We start from the raw sequence: 19,010 nt of genomic DNA, 5'->3' as shown, positions 1-19,010 counted from the left end.
AAAATAGTAGCACTAACTTCCTCATTCCTGTGCCCAAGGCACTTCCCAGGATCAAGTTTTATATCATATCAAGTCAGCAGCTCACATCCTGTCTGCCAGATATGTCTGCCTATCTCAGGTCATGCGGTCAAGAGGTAATCTCATATTTATACGCTACCTTCACCCTGAGCAGTATCAAAATTATTTACAAGTTATGTCACTGCTGATATTTAAAACAAACCCAAAGAACAGTTTAGAAATTTCTAATGTAAGAGTCTGTGGAAACTTCAGTTTCAGTTATATATTTTAATAATTTAGTTATTTGAATTGTGAAGACAAATGTGTTTCATAAACAACGCAGCTGATACATAGCTATTAATTATGGAAGATAGAAGTGCTCAACTTTTGCCTAACACTAACACTTTTCACCCCTGTAGCTTGCTATGCAAACATTTTCTATTTAAAATGCAGAGAAGGCCATCTAACTGCATGAGAGTAGCCAGTTTGGCCAGTTCCTGACTCAAAGCATATGTGAGCTCCAGGCTACAGGTAAGTTTTATGTGAGGTGCTCAATGCAAAGGTGAGAAGAGCTGTAACAAAGCCACGTGTGTCTGAATTTGTTTCTTGTTTTAATTTTGGAGGGATTTTTGACACATAACACAAAGGACTGAAGGTAACTGTCTGGAAATAGAGTGAGAAAACAAAAAGGACATGATCTACACGCAATGCCTGACCCACATAGATATCACTGAAGATGTGCCTGTCAGCTCAATACCCACACCCTCAATAAAAAATAGTAATTAAAGGTGCCTGAGAAGCAGGATGATACAAAGGATATGACACAGGAATGGGCTGCAAAAGTCTTAGGTGCTAATCTGAACCATATGACTGTCTAAGTGACCTTCAGCTAGCAATTTATGGTCTCTGCTCCACAAGATTTCTCTCTGTAACAAAGCAAAAATACTGATGTAATGGGAAGTGCTAATGGTTGTTGTCATGTGTGTTTGATAAATAAGTTATCCTAAATCACGTGAAAGTCTGTGCGTTTTCTAGAAACCATACAGGATAAAGGGAATAAGCAAAGAAGCTCCCATAGGGAATAAAACAATTGTAGAGAGTAGAAGATGTGGCCTTTGGCTGAGCAAAACTTAACTTATGTGTGTCAAGGTAGTTCTTTGTGCACTGGCCATTGCAAGCAAGTGTATCTGGATGAAAACAAAGAGAAAGGTGGAGAAACTGGAGTAAACAGCTAAGGCTCAAAGCTTACATACTGGACTGGCTGTGAAAAACAAGAAGAAATGCTGGGTTTTTGCTTCATCCTGTTTGCTCCTCCCATAGGCTGAGAAACAGGGTACTGTCCACATTATTTAGAGGCAAGGAGGATTCCACCAAAAAATATTTGAGGTAAATTAAAAAGGCTTACCAAGACCTTGGAAAGCAAATGCTTGCAGCAACAGATTATGAAACATGCTTCTTACACTTTATTTGGTTATTGTTCTGTTATTGTCTTCAAAATTCATATTGGGCTGTTGCTAAGGTGGTTGCAGGGTTGAGTCAGGATGCTGCATTGCTGGTTCTCGCCTCTTGAGGCCTTTAAAGATGTGTTTTGGATATATGTTGAGCATGACAATTCACAGAGACAGAACATAGTAGGAAGAAATATTCCCACTACTGGTAACCTAACTCCAGCCTCCTCTACAATGACACTGATCTCAGTTTTTGCCCATTCAAAAAAAAGTGATGCTTCAGGGGCTGTGCTGAAGAATGTTATGAAAAGCACAGCTGCGCTGTCAGTTTGTTCTTGCCCTGCCAGTCTGATGAGTACAACCCTGCCATCCACAACTTCAGCCAACTTTGGAAAATAACAGAGCTGACCCAGCTCACCCACTGTACACATATAACAAAAGGACTCCCAAAGAGGGTGGAAGATAGAAAACTTTCCAGCTTGTTCATCCAAATACATTTTAATTAATTGTCCTGCTATACAGCCCTCTGTCCAAGCCTGAGAGTCTTGTTATCATCCTGTGGTGTTATCAGCATGTCATCTCCAACCTCAGGCAGCTGTCCACCAGCCTGGGAGCCTGCTGTGACGGACTTGCTTGTGATATATTGCTGTGATTGATGAGGCCATTCCCCCTTTTCTACACTCATCTGCTCCAGGCCTGAGACTCCCTTAGCACAACCAGTCCAGGCTCCCACCATAAAACCCCAGCTGTTGTGCAGCTATTCACAATTGCAGGAAATCAACAGAACCAAATACTGGGCCATTGCCTATCTTATGTCATTTGGAGTTCTGTTTTTCCTTTTTGTATGTATGTGTGTAGCTGCCACAGTACACAGGATTATTCAGGGTCACTCCACAGAAACAGTCAAACAGAAATGACCCAACATGCAATTTCTTCCTCTCTCCCTTGGACCATGTTGGTGTGATTACAGTGAACAGAAAGGCATGGGATTCTGCTAAGTGTAAAAGTTTGAGCAAAAGGCACTCACACAAGAATGGAAAGATGTAACTCGTCATGTTATCACAACACTGTGGAGAGAAATGAAGAAGAAACCTATACTTCAGTCCTCTGTGCTGATTTTAACTTCCCATCTTTCCATCTTTAACAGGCATCTTCAATCCAAGCTACAATTCTGGCTGAAGGCAAAACACAGAGTATACAAAGTGCAAATTTCTGAATGCTAGTCCTGAATAACTTCTCATACAACTGATTTCTCTTATAATTTTTAGGTTTCAGCAACCCTCATCACCACCTAGTCTTAGCTATGTGCCCTATTTCATCCTCAAATGATGCTCACCATTCCTTTGTTGGAAATGCAGAGAGGGGAGGAACAGGGAATCCTGAAAACTTCTGTCCTAAGGCACCAGAAATAGGAATTAGTCAGGGTACTAGGGCTGGATAGAGAGAGGGAGCTCTGATAGTGTCAGCACAATCCCTGTAAAAAATACTCCACAGAAAGCTAAGTGGAAATAGACTTCTACATTCTGGAAACGTGGAAGGGACCTAACAGATCTCTTCAGGGTACAGGACAAGATTAGGGAGGGAGAAAAAAAAAGGTATGGACAGTGTGATAAGAAGACTTACTGCCTCTATCACCAAACTGCGTAGCTGGTTTGGTAGTGGCGCCGGAGAGACAAGAGCTGAGCACAGAATGTGACCAATGTGAAGGAAAACAACAGGGCCCCCACAGCTGCTGTGCCCTGTAAACAAAGCTCAGCTTTCTGAAGGGCCATGTGAGATTTTGCAGAAGAGTCCTGAAAGAACTGAGGTCTGCCCAAAGGAAACAACAGGGATTAGAGACATGAAGAACATGGGATAATAAGATGAAGACTTCACTGATCTTAAACAAAAGGTACTCAGATTATAAAATATGTATTTTAATATACTCCTACAAAAAGATCAAATGAACATTTAAGAAATAAATGGGTAACACCTAATGCATAACCAAAACACCCAAAAGCAGTATCTTACATAGTGCACTGGAGGAAATTGACAGGAGTTATCCAGGAGGAACAACGTTGCTGTGGACAAGAATGCTCAGTTCACTGGTGAGCATTCTACTCTACCATTTCAGTGACTAATCATGTCCTAGGAAGAGATTTTTTTTTTTCTTCATGAGATAATGCTGCAAAATTGCTTCAGTATGTTATGAAAATAGGGGTGGGAGAATTTTTTTTTTATCCACTGTTTTATTTGGATAAAGGACTTGTAGAAAATGTCAGAAATAGCTGTCAGATGAGAAAGTACAGTGGACTTCCACTAGGTTAGCAAGTCTAGAAGAAATATCAAAACTCATTTAGGAATGTAATGTATTCTGATCTTTTGCACTGCATCTCTTCAGTTTGCAGATTTGTACCACTCATCTAGGTCACATCACGGTCAAACACCAGAAACAAAAAGACCAGTCATGTGGACAAGGATATGCACCCTGTGGAAAGGTTTGAATTTAACTTCTCACATGGAATGGCATTTCTTGTAGGCTTTGTTCAGAAACACACATATCAGCACTTGAAGTCATAAGAAGAATTCTGCCTTCCCACTGGCTTCAGGAAAGCATGTTTCTGATTGAGATAAAAAAAGAGAATGTACTGGGAGTGTGTTTATTTGAACCACAGTTTTAATGCTCTAGAAATGCTGAGAGCTTGCAAGATTAAACCCTGTATTTACTAACTCAGCAGCGTCCCGTCCCGTCCCCCCCCCCCCACTAAATTTCTCCATCATCACTACACCACAACATAAGGGGGAAACTCCAGAAAACAAGGTATCTATTGACACTTGGCAAATCTGCACTTGAGTTCTCCAAGCTGGATCTAAACAAAACTGTTTCTCGGGATTAGCTCTCATGATTTTGGATATGAAAAGTGGTTCACCCGTAAAGCAAATTGAAACCTAGATCTCTCATTAAATGATCTGAACGGTTGGCAGCAGCCTGACTGTGCAGGGATAAAAACCATGCCACAGTCCTGTGGGCAAGCCAGTCTCCTTGTGAATAGTTTCAGGACGCATCAGGAAGCAATTACCAAATCCCAACAAAACCTGGTTATGACCCCTTTCCCTCATCACCAGCTATCACTTAGGAGAAGCCAGAATTATTTTTCTTCTCTCTCCCCTATAGTTAAAACATAAACTAAGGGGATTTTCTTTTCCCCCTTTAAACTTTTAGCCCAGTTCAATCTCTTTGTGCCGAGCCTTTTGTCTCCGGGAAGAGGCTATTTCGCTGGAAGCCGGTGGAAAGACCACTGTCCGGCAGACAATGGAGCTGTCTGCAGAGCGGGCGCTCGGGAGCGGAGAGCGGCACGGCCGAGCCAGAGGCGTTCCCGGCCTGTTGCCACAGCAGCGGGAAGCGGGATGCGCTGCCCGCCGGGAGCCCGGGCTGGTGCCGGTATCGGTGCCGGTACCGGCCCCGCGGAGGGCAGGGCAGGGCAGGGCCGGTGCCGGTGCCGGTGCCGGTGCCGGTATCGGTATCGGAGCCGGCCCCGCGGAGGGCAGGGCAGGGCAGGGCCGGGAGCCCGGGCCGGTGTCGGAGCCGGCCCCGCGGAGGGCAGGGCAGGGCAGGGCAGGGATCCCGGGCTGGTGCCGGTGCCGGTATCGGTGCCGGTGCCGGTGCCGGCCCCGCGGAGGGCAGGGCAGGGCAGGGCCGGTGCCGGTGCCGGTGTCGGTATCGGCGTCGGTGCCGGTCCCGCGGAGGGCAGGGCAGGGCAGGGCAGGGCCGGTGCCGGTGCCGGTGCCGGTATCGGTGCCGGTGCCGGTGCCGGCCCCGCGGAGGGCAGGGCAGGGCAGGGCAGGGCAGGGCAGAGCCGGGGCAGGGCGGCGCTCGCTGCGGGCCGGCTTCGCCACAGGCTGCTCCGCAGGACCAGCTTGTAGGGTCAAGCCTGGGCGCTGGTTACAGAATTTGAACTAGATCAAAATTACATGCACCAAACGCGTTAAAGGCATTGCGTGCCTGGAACTGGCATCCTTTGGGGTCCAGCAGAAATCTCCATGTTGGGAAAACACGGGAAGTCCCTGGATATAGGAATTTCACAGGAAGATCTGGCTGATCAAGGATGTTGAGTGGACAGTTTGCAATTTTAACATAAGGCAGGAGCTAATTCTACATATTTTATCTGTCTAGCAAAGCAGGCTACAGTAGGAACCATTGGAAAGTCATTGAATGAAGTGGCAACACCTTCCCAACACTAAGAAAAAATACAGATACCACTGGTAGCACTATCCTCTGTAAACACAGGGTAGAGTTTAACAGGAGGGCAGATACTGGAATCCTATATGCTTTCCCCAAGTTTTGGCTCTCAGCACTGAGTCTCTGTACGTACATGCAGCTCTAGAATAGGCAGTTTCTTATAATCCACACCTGAGCCTCACTGTCCAAAGGGAAAAGTTCTGGTTGCTTTTGTGATAGGCAAGAGCCTTTTCTCAGTGATCTTTGATGGGAAAAAAAAAGAAAAAATATCTATTGTTATCTTCTTATTTCCCTTTTTACCTTCTCCATTTCCCTTCTTATTCACTGTCATGCTTGGGTTCAGAAATTGAGGAAACAACATCAAGCAGACAAAGCAACTCCCTTTTCAGTCAAGATCAGCTTTAGTTTTGATTGGGTTGGAAGAACAAAGATCCTGCCTGCAGCAGCTATCTACTCCAGCAGTTTGTAAACGATAAATTTTATATAAGTACACCAAAGTCTGAATGTTTCTTCATTTTCTTTTTTGACCTGCAAAGCAGGCTGAAAATCTCTTGAGAACAGGAGCTCCCATGAGCGTATATGAACTTCAGGTCAGGACAGAGTCTCCTGGATCAGCATTCCTGACAGCATTTCAGTGATTCTCTGTTGGTCCCAGCTGGAACCTGTACATGCTGAGGCAGCTGCAAAACAGACAATAAGTTCAACTGAACAGTTTCCAGCTTCAGTAGAGCTCTGGAGTTCAGCTTAAACTTGGGAAGGAGAAAGTTCAGGCTGGTTCTTTTCATTTACATTCCTTCATTCATTTCCTAACAAGGGACCACCTGGAAAGGGGGTATTGCCCTGTCTGCCCATGGATGGCCAGATGCCAAGCAGATTATACTGCTGAACGAATATATTCCTCAGATGTCTGCACTGGCACGATGCAGCAGATAAAAGATATGTAAAGCAGAACTCCTATATCCTGAGAGCAGCAATTCTGCTGAAGTGGCAAAAGGGAGCCTTACTTGCTGCACTGAGCCAGTATGAGACATTTTTAGATGGAAATAATTTTGTACACCTAATTTAATGTTGACTGTAAGGGTGTTTTACCATAAATTATATGTTTAGTAGTTTGTACTTAGGGATAATGTGTGTGGATTTCCCTCAAGTAAAGAGGGTCAGAGGGAAGTAGTCAACGTTATGGGATGGATAGCACCTTTGGAAGCAGTGATTCTGGAGAAGATTTGGATAATTATCACCCTCTGATGTGATCCTGAGACTAAAAGCACCAATACAATAGGACTTAGGAAGAGAAAAACATGAAGGGGATGGGAAGTAATTTCACTTGTGTATTAGTATGGTATGATTCCTGGTGGAATCTTATCTTTTGTCTACAATTCAGGAACATAGAAAAACTTGGAACTCTTCAGAAAAGATTCAAAACAATATAGAAGAATAAAAACTCTACCACACACGAAAAGACAAAAGCTCAATCTATTTAATTGACTCTACGGGAGATTCAGGAACAATCAGTCTGTAAGCACCTACACAGAAGATTATAAAAGAAAACCTGCTGTGATCTAATAAGTGATATGTGGTAGTTGGTAGGCAACATGGAGAAACTGATATTAAAAACCATGCAGAGGCAATTAACCACTGAACTGATCTACAAAAAGCCCTGCTCAGTGAAGTCACAGGAGCACTTTAGGCAGGTGAGATGATTCTAGTTCTCACAGGAACCAAGTCAGGGATGTGCTATGGTTTGTGATATGCAAAAGCTCCAACTACATGATCACTTTAAAGCTTTCTGACCTTTTAATCTGCATGGGAAAAAATACAGCAATGGTTATTTAAGCACCTCCATCTCACTCCCCTGTTGTGCAATCAATTTCAAAACAGTTGAATGAATTTTAGTGCTGCTCCCTCACAGAAAAATATTAATAAAACTAAATTAGATGTGTAGAGTTGATGTCAAATTGAGCATCTTGGAACTGGCTGTAAAAAGTGAAAAATTCAAGTTACAAAGAAAGCCAGACCACTCATCAGAAGGCCAAATATAAACATATCTGTGAGGATGTCCTCACACAAGCTGCTTTCAAAGTGCTCAGATATACATGATCCTACATGTGATACTGTAGTACTACATGATGTTGAAAATAACAGAGAAAATAAAATGTTTTGCATGAGATTATCTTTCCTTATAGAGCACAACTTAGCTGAAATTTGCTTTTTTGCACCTCAAAACTCGGTTCCTGATGTACACTTTTGTGTAAATCCAGCTGCTTATTCCTTCCTGCATATATGAGGGCAATGCGCTGCTTGTGCTTTCAACAAATACCGAGGCACTGAAATCCCCTAACAATGCAGCCTTGACGAATCTGAATTGCTCACTCACCCACTGAAATTCTATACAGAACAACTCAGAGCTGTTAAGCTCACAGCAAAACCTGCTTCCAAACCTTCCCTTCCTTCAACATCTGTGCGCACAGACACAAATTTCCACTATAACTTCAGCAATATTTAGAGGAAATTAATATAGCTCTTTTCGTATGTTTCATTTTATCTTCTACCACAGAGAAACAGCCAACTTTTCCTCCGTCTGATCAGAAGAGAAACAACGTCCCACGAAAGTTCACGAACCAAACCACCCTCCTCCCCCACATCCTCCTCTGCTCTACAGCACGGTGCGTTCCTACCAGCGCAGCGGGCGCTAGGAATACGGCCCGGGGGAAAATCTAATGCCGATTTAGTCGCATACATAAAACGTACAATTCTCTTTTTAATCACTCGTTCTCAGGGGACGAGACATCAACTCTCTATCTCATCCTAGCAGTAGCGCTCACAGCATCACAATCTGCCTGTAAATAAAACTTTCCCAAGTCAGTTATACCGTGTTGGAGGTTCCCTTGGACTTCATGGGCTGGAGATGTTTCCCCAGTCTCTTTTCTCTGCAGTATCAGCCATCCCTCTGCCCGCCCAGGCGCGCACCGGCCGCGCCGCTGCACTACCTGGCTTCTAAAAGAAGTTTCTGCGCCGCTCCTCCTCCTCCTCCCACCGAAGCAAAAAACCTAACACGAGGCGGCCGAGATGAAGGAATGCCGTCCTGGCGGCACCCACCGCGGTCAGGTCCCTGCGGAGGCTGGCTGTCCCCGCCGTGCCCGTGGCGCGGAGCGCGGCGCCCGCCGGAGCCGAGCGCGGCCCGCCCGCTGGGCAGGGCGGGAGGTGGGGAATGCGGGGCGGGAGGTGGGGAATGTGCGGGGCGGGAGGTGGGGAATGTTCAGGTCGGGGGCAGGTCTGGCACACCCAGGAAGGCAGGAGGTGCGGGACGGACAGACACGCAGGGAGCAGCCGGCGAATCGGGAGCGGAACTTCCCGTTAAACTCCGCTGAACAAAACTCCCCAAGTTTTGCGGTTTCTTCCTCCAGTAAAAAAGCTGCCTTTTTCTCTCTCTTCTTTTTTTTTTCCTTTTTCTTTTTTTTTTTTTTTTTTGTGAAACTATACCAAACTGCCAAACATTTCAGCTCATCACCTTGCAGAAATGAAGCAGGCTGCTCCCCGTGAACCACTGTGTCCCGTTAACTCTTCCGTCACCAACTGGCTTTAGGATTGCGATTTCCTTTTGTCCTCTCAGGTGAACTGTTTTGGATTTACTCCAGGCTGGGTAAATATAGAGATCGCTTTCAAATGCAAAGCACATACCACATTTTAAAGAACTCAGTCAGCCAGTCATTTCTAATCTCCTCAGAAACATTTTCCTATGTTTTTCAATCATAGACACAAGTCTTTCTGAAACTAAGGGACAGAAATTTGAGGGTGGTTTTTGATCACTGGAAGGATATGAGATTCCAGTGCTGTCTTACAGATAGAAAATTGAAGGAATAAACCACCTGTTTTTAAACACCAAGCAAGACGAATTTATGACATCAATAACAGGGTATGTCCATTTGTGATAGCAGGAATTAGACTTAATGATCCAGGAGTTCTTGCCAGCTCTTGCCATAAAAGGAACGAGAAGGAGACCTAACCTACAGACCAAACAGACAGGTCTACCAACACAGAGTGCTCCACCTGCCAAATACACTTCTAGGTATTCCCAAATACCCTGGTTTAGCCTGTATTTTTTTCTTTGCCCTTACCTCTGCCCCAAGCAGTTCAGGTGTAAGATTGACAAACACAGGAACAATCTGTCAGTGCCTCTGAGAAACAGCTAACATCCTTCTGCTCCTCTGTGACATTCCTTGGATTATTCAGGTTTTTCTCATTTCCCCTCATTGATTACTATGTAGAAAAAAAATACATGTGATATTTTGACACACTGAGGAAAACAGATTGTTTGAAGGAAAGATGTCTGGATAATTGGGAAGTAATGCCAAAAAGTACCTGGCGTACAGAAAAATTATTGATTTGCCATTTACCCATTAAATTATATCAGTATAAAAATAATTTTAAGTATGTGGAATTACCCACAGAAGGTAAATGGCTTTATGGCTTGAATGGTAGAGTGTGGCAGCATGCAGAACCAGAAATGAAAGGCCAAGCTATGACTTCTGAGTGTTGGTACAATGGTGATTGTGAATTAAATTATGAAAGGGGGTGAGCGTAGGTGATTGAATGAGTGTGATCAGGCACTGCAGGGACAACTGTGTGAGTCTTTCCTGTGTGAAAGGTGCCAAACAGCATGAAACAAAGCTGGTGCCTGCCAGCCTGCAGAAGAGACACGTCGGCCTTACTAGAGGGGATGTGTTGATAGGCAAGGAGTCAGAATCGGGGGTTAGATGCCTCTCCTCAGAAAAAACCCAAAACAACTAGTAAATCAGAAATGGCCACATGCTGTCCTTACTTGTGCCAACATATCTGTCTAGGCCTTTGCCAATTTTAGCCTATGCTACTCATCTAAAATTAAACAATTAATGGAAGAACCGGAACATTTGTTTTGTAATTCCCCCCAGTCTGCCAATCGTGAAACTGTCCCTTATGCAACACCGTCATGCCTCACTTCCCTCCCACACCTTGTTGTAACAACTTCATGTAGCAGACAAGGCATTCTCTGTCAGTGTAAGAAAAAGCTTCTTTCACAGAGGCTAAAAATTCCCAGGCTTATAGCAAGTTGAGGCTAAAGCAGAACAAGATGGAGAAATTAGCCCAAGGACAAACTGTTTGAACAAAAACTTTTAAAGGTGTGGACTTAAACAAACACACTGGCTGAAAAAGATGAAAACTCAGACCTGCTCTTGTGACTTTCCAGGTGAACAGTGTTCCTTTTCTCATTTTATCCTTTCTCTTCTCAGCCAAGGGAAAACTCTACGTAGATAGTTCTGTTTGCTGTTCTGTCTGTTCCCTCAATCTTTTTGTGCAGAACAGTAATGTAAGATGAGCAGGGAGATGAAGTCATCTTTCCCTAGACTCCCTCTTTTGTTTCTTGTTCCCAATTAGGGTCCATAATTAATCTGACTACCACGACAGAGCACTGCATGTGGTCCTGGGATGTCATAGACATACTGAAGCAAGCTTGTTTCTCAGGAAACATGTTTTTTCCTCATAAGGTGGCAGTCCCTTGACCTTTTGTCTAATACAAAAAAAACTTTTAAAATGTGCACATTAATTAACTCAAATTAGGGACAGAATCAGATTTGTGGGGAAAGAAATAAAATCTGCTTTCCAAAAAATACATGCACTATAGAGCTGTTATTATCTCTACGCACAATGTCTCAAAAACTGTCAACAGCCTTTGTAAAAAAATGTAAAAGATAAATTCACTCCAAAATGCCACTCCACTGTTAAGCTGGTAACTCAGCCTCTGCTTGGCTGTGGGAAACCTAAGCTAAACTCTATTTTTCTTTACGCAAGAGCTCAACCTGAACTGTTTGGCAGCCTGATGGATCTCCTTGCAGAGCAAATCGCTGAGAGGTCTCTACATTCTCCCAGCTACCCCTGAGAAGATGTAATTTTCATCACACCTCACATTAATATTTCTTTTATTCTTATTCATCCTTGCAAACTATGAAAGCTGTATGAAAGTCTGTTTCAACTCTGTTTCCTGAGGCATTTGAAGCATAAGTAACAGATAAGGACTTGCTCTTGAGCAGTATCTTGTCATTGCTGGCCTGTAATCATCCTGCAGAAGTTGAGAAAGAGTGAAGGAACCAAGCCCAGACTAAACACAATCCTCAGCCAGCAGTATTTGGCTTGTGTTTATCAATTATTTTGCAACCACTGAATTCTGAACAGTTGCTATTCCAGGATCCTTTTCTTGGAAGGAAAAGATGGCAAAAATTAAAGCTCATTCTTGTAGTCTAGAATGGTGTTCTATAGTATCATCCTCATAGGACAAGATGGTTTAGGCCGGGATATAATCAAAGCAAAAAAACCCAAAACATAGAGAAAGAAAGGCATCAAAATACCTTAGAAGAAAAGGTTAACTGAAAGCCAGATACTCCTCAGCTATATAACATATGGCATAATCCAGGCACTACTCAGAGCTAAATACAACTTCTTTGAAAGTTGACTGAAAATATGAATAGCCAAACCCACTGATACCGGGGAAATCTACAAGACATAGTCTCTGATTAGTTTCTGCTTCTTACATAAATCCACATGCCTGAAGCAGCCTTTTGCCAATACACATTTAAGGTCTGTGAGAAGAAAAATTTGTAGAGAAGTTCACAGGTGACAGACCACTGTCCAGCTGGTCCAGTGCTCATGCTGAGAACTCAGAGAGATGCCTCCTTCAACCCTAAGGGTGTCCTAACCATGCCTGCCATTTAAATCCATTTGAAATGGATCACTTCAGCTCCACCTCCCATCACAAGTGACCAAGCCCTTCTTGGCCTCTGAGTTGTAGGCAGAAGCTCTGTGGCTGAGGAGATCAGGATCTGTGCAAAAAAGAGATGGATGGAGTGGGTGAGGAAGCCAGGGGGAACACAGGGTGCTGTTAAGACCTGTCTGGTTGAAGAGACACGTGGTTGGGTTGGACTGATGTTCACCCATCTCTTCCAACAAAAATACAACTGATATTTTTGTTTGAAGTCTTTCAAGAATTTACAAATGAGAGTAGGTATACATGCACACCCCCCACACACATATAGAAATACAGATAATTATATGCATAGACAGAAAGAGAGTACCCTGACTCACCTGCTGCATGCTTCTACTGCCTTGTGACTTGCAGGCACATAACCTGTAAGAGAAAGGCTTCAACCAGTGCCTAAGGCAAAAAATCTGAAATCTTAACTCCTGACCATAATGAGCAGAAGGCATACCACTTCTCCAGTGCAGTAACACTGAAGGGAACAGAGACATAATCTGAAGAAGCAGCAAAACCAGAGCCAAAGTAAATGCACGATCCTCAGGATTTATGAGGAGGAAATAAAGCTTCAGTCTCTGGCCTTTCATTCTTCTGGAGCAAAGCAAACTCTGACAAGCTCAAGGAGTTACATATTTGTGAAACAGCTCTTAAGCCATTAATGACTATTACAAAAAGCTGTCTCCTTTATTTGTGCAATTTATAATAACTTTATCTTCAAGTGGAAGATGATTTTTAATGAAAGACTTGTGTATTCTGCCATGTTACACAAAAGTCATAGCTATTGTAACTTACTCCTGGTTGAAAGAAGAGGTGGTAAACATCTGGACCACAGTGTCTAGAAGCTGAAAGAAGCCTCAGTCACCTTAATGACAGACATATTGCATAAGTCAGTTTCTTTACCTCAATTTAGTGGAAATTTTGTCCCATTACCCTTCCTATTATGTTGCCAGCACAGACAGCACAGCATGACTATTCTAACTGGGTGTAACCAGCTTTATTCTCATCTGCCACTCATTTCCATGGGACTGGGGAGCTACATGGTTAAAATCACATTCTACTGAATCACTTGAGGAATGCTCAGAGTGACTTTCCTCAAGACCAGTAGTTACAGGAAGGGACAGCGTGACTCTATCTTGGCCAAGGGGATGAGTTGCAGAGCTACTAATTGTGTTCAGAACGTGAGAAGCCAAACAAAGGCTTTTCACATCTGAGGCATCACGGTTGATTTGTCCAGGTCATGGTCTGAATGGCTGATGGAGAAAAATTCTCCAGGCCAACAACATGCAGTTTAATGAAGACTTGTTCAGTCAGCCTTATTAGCAAGGAATTTTGCAGTGTCTAAGGAGGAGGGGTTGATATGCCTTCAATAGGGCACAAAGGGTGCTAATTTCTAATCTCTGGTCCATTCTTTATAATTCATAGCCAAATTATAAAGTATGAGAAGCTGAGGGGAAAAAAACCAAAAACCATGCAGTTGATAAAGGCAGCCTTTGTATTCAAATTTCTGTGGGAGAAAACACAGAGTAGAAAAATATAGTGGAGGATCTTCACTCTTCCCACCATCTTACCTCATCACAGAAATAAAAATTACTCTATGCTTATAGTGCACAAGAGTCCTGCCATTCATCACAGAAGACAGAGATAGCACAGAAACATGCCATGGCCATAGTTCATTGCCTTAGTGGGGCTAGCAGTTGTTTTTTAAGAGAAGTTGTATTTTCATCATTTTTACCATTTGTTCACTGTTTTGTACAAGTGTTGACTTGAAAATTAGTTTAAAGTAAACTGTACCAGCAGATGCAGAATACAATTTGGAGACCATTACTGTACATTCACCATAGTGCTTTCCTCTTTTTAAACATCTTCCCTTTTTTGTTGCATATAGTCAGTGTGGAAACTGACTTTATTAAACACATTGCAAAGCCAGCTCCACTTACATGAAGAAAATACTAAATACTGCATTTGCCAAAGTGAATTGGGATTGAAGGCTTTTAAGACAAAAAACTAAAGAAATATATAGGGAGTGTTAAGTTCGTAAACTTTTCAGGAAAGATAGTGAGGAATATTTATCTCCCGATGATTACTAGGCAATTAGATTAAAAATGGCACAGGAACATATTTTACACTTTCATTTCAGGTAGGTGACAGGCTCAGTAGCAATTTGGCTTTGATACATGTCGCTCTAGATTACTGCATGGGGATTCTAGGTGGTTATGATGTTAAGCACAGAGATCACTTGCCTCCAAAACTTGTTCATCAACCTGAGTGGCATTTTCCCAATTTATGCTAATTTGAGCAAAGACTTCTATACTCAAACTCTACTCATACTATAGAAAATAAAGGGTTTTTTTTTGAGACGTGAGGGAATGATTTAAGAAACAAAGTTAGAAAAATTAAAATATCCATAAAATTGAGTTTTAAAGATAATACACATTTTTTTAATGTAATGGTAGAAATCCAAGTATAAGAGTCAAACTCCTACAGCATCATAGAAAATAGAAAATTTTCTATGGAAGTATTCCAGGGAAATATTGCAGCTTCGGATTCCTGTAAGGTGCAGAAATTATCATCACTGATGGAATTTAAATGACGCAGCAGGGCACTCCAGTAAAGCATTAGCTACTGCTAGAATTGGTATGTATTTTCTTAAAGACTACTATTACTTCACTACTTTGCAACAGTGCTACTTCAATTATCCAGTCAAAAAAGAGAAATTTAACTTCAGAAGTAGATTATGAAGAAATTTGTCTGCATGCAGAAGGGCCTCCTGCCAAGTAAAGGGGAATGACAGTCCCTTTTCTCATTTTCCCTTCCCTCCCAGAAGGGAATGCAGGATGCAGCAGGTCACTCGCTAGAAACAAGGTGATGCCACTGGCATCAAAGCTTTTAAGCATTTAAGTTACTTTAAATTGGAAAGAAATAGAAGTAGAGCAGCACCCAGAAGAGAAAAAAATGGACAGGAAGAGAGAAAATCCCATGGTGAAGAAAGGGAAAAGGGATTGTGTGGGTTAAAGAGCATTTTTTAGAGCAATGGCAGCTGGGAGGCTCAAGAACCACCTTTCAACTTTTCTGTAAAGCAGGAGATGGGCTGAAGCAGGGGGACTAAAGCTGTTCACTAAGAAATAATCCAGATGTGGAAAAAGTATAGCCTAGTCATCCATCCCTGTATTTCCTTTCCCCTTACTTCTTCCCTGAAGAAAGATGGTACAAGAGGTACATGAGATGGGTTTCCAGGTCTAGCAGGAGAAGCCTTCTGTATCCTGGTCCCTGCTGTCTGACTTAAGAATGATCCAGCAATTATCAGGTTATTCTCAAGTGCCTTTGCTCCTTGAAGAGCGACTCTTTCCCCTGCCATCTGATGAGGGATGGGATGATTTCTACTAACCTGCTTTTCCTTTTATCCAGCAGACAAGGAGCTACTGACTCTGGCAAAAAACCTTTCTCCTTTCACACCAGTTTGTTTCATTAGTTCAGGTTTAGGTTGTTCAGACACACGAAACAAACTGGTTTTGTTCTGTGGATGCAGCTGGACTGTCAATCTCAGCAAAGCACAGCTCATCCTTTTGCCCCAGCAGTCCCCCACCCTCTGGCAGACCTGGATCAGCTTGGCAGGGGGACAGGACTGAAGCCTGTCACCACTTTTAAACATCTGAGTCTCTTGGCAACTGAATCACTTGGTGAAAGTAGATGGCACTCAAAACACCTTCTCTGCACTTCCCTAACTCCCTTGCCCTCTAATAGCCCCCCATTACCAACAACATCACCATTACAAGAACCCTTATTTCCATTACCTCTGACTGTTCTCTTACTGAGATGCCATCTGTTGTTGATGCCTTTTCTAGTGGAGCACTGACCTCTCTTAGCTAAGCTGCCTTGACCTTTATGGGAGATCATTTCATCTGATGCTGTCCATCTCTGGACACATACATGACTAATCAGGAAATCAAGTGCTCTTCATGATGTTTGAACTGTGCTGTGACACACAGGCTGGTTCCTGCAAGCCTGGGACACAGAACAGCCAAAGGAGCTGAAGCTGAGTCCTGTAATTTCAAACCAAGCAGAGATCAAAAGCATACCTGCAGAGTTTGATCACATTGTGGGGAAGCTCTCATTACACTTGTTATATCTAAAGAATTTGCAGTGGCATTGATTTTAGCAGAGATGTATGGTCTCAGCAGCACCCTGAGAACATACCCACGTTGTTAATCCATTGTCACTGTGTCATCACTGCCTTGGCAGCCACACTAAATCAAGGAAAACTGCTCATCCGTAATACAAGCTGTATTTATCTTAAAGCCAGATTTACCCTGAAAGCCCGAGGTCTGGCATCAGCAAGGACAGATCTGAGTGTACAACAATAAGCACGCAGCTCTGCTGAAACCTCTTCAGCTAAGCATGTTTTCAAATACATCCTTTAAAGCAGCGCAGTTTGGTGGCTTTACCAAGAAAAGCATAATCTACTCACTGAGATGAAGATGCAAGATGAAGACTGTGCAGTCCAATTGCAGCATTTGCTGAAGAGACACACCAACACTCAAAGAAGGGGAACAATGCACGTGCAAGTGCGTCAAGAGACTGAAATGCCTTTGTGTCTCTTCCTCCTTGGAGACGAAAAACTCAAAAGATTTGTGGGGAATCCTGCAGGTCTCCCAGGATACACCATAGTTCACACTAATAATGTGTTGCTGGAGGCAACCAAGCCTGAACAAACAAATCAGTCCGGGGGAGGAGGAGTGGTGGGTTCATGAAAGCAAAGCCACCAGGAAAGCCTCCCTTACTTCTTTTATGTAAACTTTCCCACCCAGATCCTAATTCTGGCTGGCTGGTGAGGGGCCTGCTGCAGAGGAGGTGCAGTGAATCGCCCTGGGCCAGCCTCGTGTCCCTGTCTGGAGCCAGCTGCCCGTGCCCGAGGCACAGGAAGCGATGAAGCTGGTGCTGCGGCTGGCGTGACAAGTGCACTAACACCCTCCAGTTGTGTGCTCTGCCAGGTGCCCCATGTGCCCCTCTGTACACTCTGTGCTGGCCTCTGCTCCTTTTCCCCCAGCCCCTTCTGAAGACTCATGCCAACCACCAAGCACACAAATGCACGAGTAGCAGAGGCAGGACATAGCAAGCACATATAGACTATCAGTTTGAATATACTGCAAGGGTACTTGCCTGATGCACTGGCACAAAAGGAAATAAGATCTTGGGATGTAACAAGGAGACAATTCCTGAAGATGGGAAAATTAATATCTTGATATTAGGCTGTGGTGACACCTCAGTGTTGCAGAGTTTTGATCACCACTGAAAGATTAATCAAACAGCAATGTGAGCTGAGAAAAGCTTTCTAGGATGAGGAGGAGAATGGAGAGCCAGAATACTAAAGAACTTGTCTCATTCAGTTTAGCAAATGAACACAAGGAGAGTGAGATAATTACCCTGTATAAATATATTAAAATGCTTACACTGGAGAGGGCAAAAAGCTATTTGAAAGACAATATTGGCACAGGAACACGTGGATAGGAAACGGTCATGAATACATTTACATTGGGGTCCTGTGAAATAGATTCATTCCTATGATCTTATGTGAATTATGTTTAAAGCTCTCTGAAATGTCTACATGTGAAAATACAGCAGCTTCAATAAACTGTTGACTAAAATATCCACTTAAATGGAATAATTTCTACAAAGCCTGTAATAGGTTTGAGAATACAGAGCTACAGGACATATGCTGGCAGGATCTCTAATCTCCTTTTAGACACTAAATTAAATGGCTAGATTTGGAGAGGAGCACACTGAGCTGAAGCTGTTTGAAAATTTTGTTCAACTGTAACAAGAATAGCTGGGACATGAGAAGCTTGGAAACAATTTTACGTGCAAAATCCAGATCTGGACTTTTTCACAACAAGTACTGAGCATGCTTAATAGTTATAAAAATTTTACTCCTAAGTGATAAGTTAAATCAGTGTCCATGAAATATACTGCAGTACCACAAGGGGACTGACAAGTAAATTAGACTAGCATCCATGTGACAAAACCCAGAATCACAATTCTCATTCTTGCTAGCCAAGATCAGAATGAAGAAATAGCATGAAGTCTCCTCTTCCTCTCATGTAATATGCACAGTCATAATGCAAATACCAGTTTATACAGGCAGAGGATTTTGGTCTCATCTGTCAAACAGGACAATTAAGATCAAATTGCTTCTAATAACAGATGAACATAGTTATTAAGATTCATGTCATACCTGTGCTCCAGTATTATATGGTTTGATCATGGCTAGATGAGGTGAAAACAAGAGATATTGAAGTAAAGACATAAGTCAGCAGTTTCCCTAGAGTATTGTCATCCAACTCTGCTCATTTCTCCTTGAAAGAACAGAAAGTGTTACATTTTATCCCTTTTATTTTCTTTTATTCAACACTGGTGCTGAATACAAGAAAAAGGGAGGCAGACGCCCTGATAAAAATGGACATTTATCACAAGATTAAAAGTGGGCACAAGAAAATAAGTTGTCAACATAGAAGCTGAAAGTTTTGCTTAAATTATTCTTTTCACTATTCATGTTTTTGACAAATCT

General features: G+C 42.9%; 1 protein-coding gene across 8 annotated transcripts in view; it reads right to left on the bottom strand.

Moving 5' to 3' along the window:
• Nucleotides 1-19,010, bottom strand: part of STON2 (stonin 2) — a 68,147-nt gene that overhangs the window by 18,586 nt on the left and 30,551 nt on the right. Inside the window, exon 1 of one of the 8 annotated variants that reach the window (XM_077784012.1) lies at nt 16,914-17,090. The exons of the other annotated variants lie outside the window; for them this stretch is intronic. Within the exon in view, the coding sequence (XP_077640138.1) occupies nt 16,914-16,959 (46 nt within the window). The 5' untranslated portion in view covers nt 16,960-17,090. Of the gene's footprint in view, nt 1-16,913; nt 17,091-19,010 lie in introns of those variants that run through there. 8 annotated transcript variants of the gene reach the window in all.

This window comes from Lonchura striata, chromosome 6 (assembly GCF_046129695.1).
Source record: "Lonchura striata isolate bLonStr1 chromosome 6, bLonStr1.mat, whole genome shotgun sequence".
NCBI lineage: Eukaryota > Metazoa > Chordata > Aves > Passeriformes > Estrildidae > Lonchura > Lonchura striata.
The sequence above is the reverse complement of the archived record's forward strand: the minus strand, read 5'-3'. Positions and strand labels throughout refer to the sequence as shown.